The sequence below is a fragment of the Meles meles genome, chromosome 18 (genome assembly GCF_922984935.1).
Source record: "Meles meles chromosome 18, mMelMel3.1 paternal haplotype, whole genome shotgun sequence".
NCBI lineage: Eukaryota > Metazoa > Chordata > Mammalia > Carnivora > Mustelidae > Meles > Meles meles.
In genome coordinates, this window is record NC_060083.1 from 18,339,371 (window position 1) to 18,344,137 (window position 4,767).

Consider the following 4,767-nt stretch of genomic DNA (forward strand, 5'->3'; position numbering starts at 1 on the left):
ACACTTCTGAACCTTGGGCAAATGTGCAGCCTGAGCCAACTCTTGACCTGAGAAGACACCCCAAAGAGGAACCTGTGGGCGGAAAGCAAGACATGTGGAGCGGATGCCGAGAGAGCGAAGTGAATCACTGCCTGAGCCAATGGGGAAATCAGAGGTACGACCAAGAGGAGGCATGCCAGCTTCCCGCGACTTCCCCGGTCTTCACCCCCAGTTGACAGGGGGAATAAATGGGTTCACAGAAATGAAACACTCAGGATGAGGCAGTGGATTTTTCAAAGCTCTGCTGTCCAAGTCAGGCCATGGAAAGCATCAGCAACTTAAATGAGATGACACATAGCTTAGGATAATTGTGTTTAATGTTGTGAACAAAGTTTGTTGTGAGTTAAATACAATGACACAGTCACAGAGTACAGCTAGCTGGGCAACGCTCGGGGAGAACAAGAGGGCTGTGTCTTGACTGTGGCCTGGGGGGTCAGTTTAAACTGGGTCTCCATCCCTTAGTTGGGGATTCGTGGTGCAGCTCTTTCATGAAACCAGGGGTCCAGGCCTCATTAGCCGGCTTGTCCTTGAGGCTGTGGAAGAGAGATTGGAACTGGATGTAGCCCTTGTGGCCAGCTGACTCCCAGCTGCCTTATTGCTCCTGGGGCATGAGTGTGCTACCTTGGATTTTAGTGGAAAGCTTGTCTTCAGACAGGCGATATATCTGACCGGTGTTTGCCAGTAGGCTGGGCTCCTGGCTGGCACGATGGTTTTAATCCAGGTCCCTTCCTTCCACATTCTACCGTAGCCAACAGGCACGACCAAGTTTCCAAGAGACGTGGCTCCTAGAACTGGAGAGGGCTTGTGAGGTCATCTGCCAGGTCCCCTCGCTTTCTGCCTGTGACACGGTACAGGCTTCCCTTTCATATGGGGCATCTTAATGCCAGAGAGAGAGATTAACATTGACTTGACCTAAATGACACAGAGTCAGGGTCAGTTCTGGGACCAGAACCCAAGAGTCCTGCTTCCCGGTGCACTGAGCTCGTGGCATCTCTCCATGTGATCAACCATGCCAGGCTCTGCAGAGCTGCCTCATCGAGAAAACTGTCCTCTTTCCCTCTGTGAGAGGTCTAGTATTGGTGCTTTACTATGGTAGGCCTCATGTCTGATAATGGAGCCAGCTATGTTCATGCAGTCCAAGGGAATCTTGACCTTAAGAGACCAGTAAGGAAAGGAGGTCCCATGACTTCAAACAGATGCTTGCAGATTTGGGGGGTTGGGGCTGGAGAGACCTTCATTCTGGGTCTTAAGGACACCAGCCTTCTAAATAGTTGCTTTGTGAGATTGTACGAGAAGGCCTATGTCCCAGGTCAAATGCTTTCCCTCTCCAACCTTTGACATAGCACTCGGTCTTGCCCATTCAACCCAACATCACCCCCACGACCAGCCAGCTTCACCTCCCCTGCACTGTTACAGTGACGTAAGTTCTTCCTCCCACACTCCTCCCCATCCTGAGACACAGGTTATCCTTCCGTATGTGCACCTTGCATGACACTTTCCTTCTCTCCTATTTCAAAACTTTTAGTGCATCTTATTTTTTCCAGTGTCCAGCTAGATGGGAACTCCTCCTTCTGCCCCAGCTCTTGCTTCCCCTCCTGGACCAGCTCAGAAGAATCTTTTCATTTCCCATTGCATGCCATCCTTCAAGACCAGTCCTGTTAAGGATGCTTCAAAGAAAATCCTTAAAAGAGTTCCTAGGTTGTAGACATCTAGATTCCTCTAGTTCTAAGATAAAAGTCTGAATTTGAGGATTAATTAGATGGATAACATGTGCAGCTATAGAGAAAATTTGAGGCAAGAGGAACACTGGACAAAGAGAGGTGTGACAAGAAAAGAAATGGGCAAGTGACATTGGGGACTGGAGCCAAAGGGCAGGAGCACCTGGATTCTCAGTTGCATCTGAAACACTTCTTAGAGGATGGCCCCTCGATCCCAAATTGCCAATCATTGCTGTCATTTTCTGCCTCCCAGCTAAGTGTGACCCCTTGAAAAATAAGACCAAGTAGGTTAGAGTCATATATTTCTTTTTCTTTGAAAATTCCATGGTCATTAAATAACATTAACTTCAACCACACTACACAGCAGACATGTGACATACAGGAGCGATGATTCACAAGAACACAGAAATGTTTCACTCTGATGATCCCTGGAAGGACCTCACAATACTGTAGACACATTGGAGGGAGAACAATGACATCCTGCCATGAACTTGACTGAGCTCACAGCAAAGAAAACATACTACAGATTCTGAGCGTTGTTCTGTGTGTTTACAGATTCTGTGTGTTCGCTAGGATTTATGGCACATAAAGTCAAAATGTTAATAACTTAAATATCATTAAATACTATTTGAGAAATGTGCTTTAAATTACTATACAAATGCCTCTTGTTGTCCTTTGTAATAAAATAAGATCGCTCTGCCCTTGGGGAGGGTTGGGGGAAAATAAATAAGATTTTCTTCAGGCTCTGTCTCTCGGTCCAGGTGCAAAGGTTCAAGGCTTCTGGGTTGAGAACTTTCGGTCCAGGTGCTTCATGTTATCTTGGACCCACTTCAGCTGGGGGTCAGCACAGATCTTTCTGGAAGCTTTGGTCTTGAAGCTGTTGTGGGGAGAGAGGGTAGTTAGACGGAGCCCCTTGAGGGGTCTCTTGGCTCCTAAACTTGAGGAGTTCTTAGGTGAGGGGGCTAGATAGGGACAGGTGGGAGGGGAAGATGGGAGGAAGGGCTCAAAAGAAAATTGCTCATTCTATCCCAGGGGAGACCCTCAGGCTGCTGGCTGAAGGAACTGATGATCTGACCAAGCTCCCAGAAGGGGAGCCTGGAGGGAGTATGGATATCCATCCTGCGGGCTCAGTTTCTCCATGGGGTAAAGATCCCTTTGGATTAGATGGTATATTTATCTGACTCATTTGGGCATGAATCCCGATCTCTTTCTCTTGTACAGAACTCAGAATTTTTGGCAGAGGGTGCTAGAGCATGGTCCACTTACATCACAGCTTCCTGGGGACACTGGCTGTTGGTGACCCTCGTGTAGCTCTCCAGCTTTTGCACGGGGACCTTCCTTTTGACCACACTGAAGCAGCAGGTAATTGGGATGGAAACCGAACCTGAAAAACATTTTGCGAAGAACGAGAGTTATAGGGCATCATAAGTATGCATTTGCAAGCACAGGGAAGGTAGGAGAAGACAAAGCAAACACACAATTTCCAACCAGGACCGAATGGTCCTAGGTCCAGTGCCTTAATCCACTTTCCATGGATAAAATGGTAGCCAGGAGTCCGTTTTCTCTATGGAACTACTGGGTCCTCACTGTTGACTGCGGATGAAGAAATGACACTAACCCTCTTAGAAGGGTCTACTGACCTAAAACCTCCAACACCAAATAGATAAGTTCTAAGACTGTGTTTCCCAGCGTTCTGTCCCCACGGGCTCTAAAGCCAACCGGTGTCACAGCCTGAGAGGCCTCTGGGTCCTTTTCCTCCTTACGTAGCCACTGGTACATGGACTATAATCCAAATTTTGAAGGCTCAAGCTATAGATCTTTTTTTTCTTTCCCTCCACTACTGCCTGAAATGTCTTTCACATCCTCAACGAGAAATGGTCCCCACATCCCCAAACAATGTAAGGATCATTGAGGTAGTGGTTGCGTTGAGTGTCTCTTCCCCAGGCTGGTGTCAGGAAGGACCATGGGGACTGGCCTCAGTGACCCAGGCATCTGGTTCTGGCTCTGACTAACTGTACCATGACAGCTCTTCTCCTCCCCCTTGTCGGTTTCACTGTCTGCATTTTTGTAGTGTAGGCTAGGCAGCAAGCATGGGATGACTCATGCTGGGATGACAGTAAGGACAGTTATAAGGTAAGCCTTAGGACGAGAGGGCCTTACCTGGCTGGGCAAGCACCTGGAGGCCGAAGGCGGCGGTGGTGAGCAGCAGGCACAGAAGTGTGGCGGAGATCTTCATGTCGGCGGGTAGCAGGAAGCTTGTGAGCACTGGAGGTTCCTGGACTGGTCTCCGCCTCTCTGCTCCTCTAGCTCCTCGGGCCACCCTGCCTGCCTTTTATAGAGAGCAGAGAGCATGGGCAGGGCCTTGACATAGGACTTGAAATGCGCTGACTAGGCACCAGCTCCTGGGGGTGATTTCCGAACGCTGGAAGACGGAAGATGACCAGTTTCAGTTGTTCATTTAGACTCTGTGGAGCAGAGGAGAAAGGGAGTGTGTTGCGCCTAACAAAACATAGGAAGTGACCTCATGGGATGGAGAAGGGCTATGAGTTCTGTGAAATGGAAAATGATCCTTTGGAAAGGAAGAATGGCAGCTGAGGTCAGAGTGGAGTGAAGACAATCAAAGGCCTGGCCCTCTCTGGGGCCCAGGAGGCCTAGGATGGGGCCTTAAGTCTTTGTCTGAACTTTGTATCAGACTCAGGGCCCAGGCATCCTAAACTAGTCAGGCTCTTTTAGAACACCACACAGCCTGATGGAACCCTGGTGGAATGGTGGAATCCAGAAAAATCTTCGTCTTGATGCCTTGCCATCTTATATTATGGAGCATGAGGACTGGACAGCACGTACTGACCTTGTAGGGTGGTGGTTTCCAAATATTGTCTTTAGACGCTAAAAAGTTTCTTTCCAGGTGAACTAATTTGGAGAAGCCTGATAATTCGTGCAGATTTAGGTAGAATGGGTCTGTTTGAGAAAGGCCTTCAGTTTCCTTTGTTTACACACAGTGCGGGCAGGG

At 48.6% G+C, this 4,767-nt stretch overlaps 1 protein-coding gene across 1 annotated transcript; it reads right to left on the minus strand.

Moving 5' to 3' along the window:
• Positions 1 to 2,068: 2,068 nt before the first annotated feature.
• LOC123929732 (C-C motif chemokine 8-like) lies at positions 2,069 to 4,042 on the minus strand. The gene is made up of 3 exons (XM_045985733.1): positions 3,918 to 4,042; positions 3,024 to 3,141; positions 2,069 to 2,634 (listed from the first exon to the last, which is right to left on the minus strand). Exons 1-3 carry the CDS (start codon positions 3,991 to 3,993, stop codon positions 2,529 to 2,531), a joined length of 300 nt encoding a protein of 99 aa, XP_045841689.1. The 5' UTR covers positions 3,994 to 4,042; the 3' UTR covers positions 2,069 to 2,528.
• Between the last annotated feature and the right edge of the window lie 725 nt (positions 4,043 to 4,767).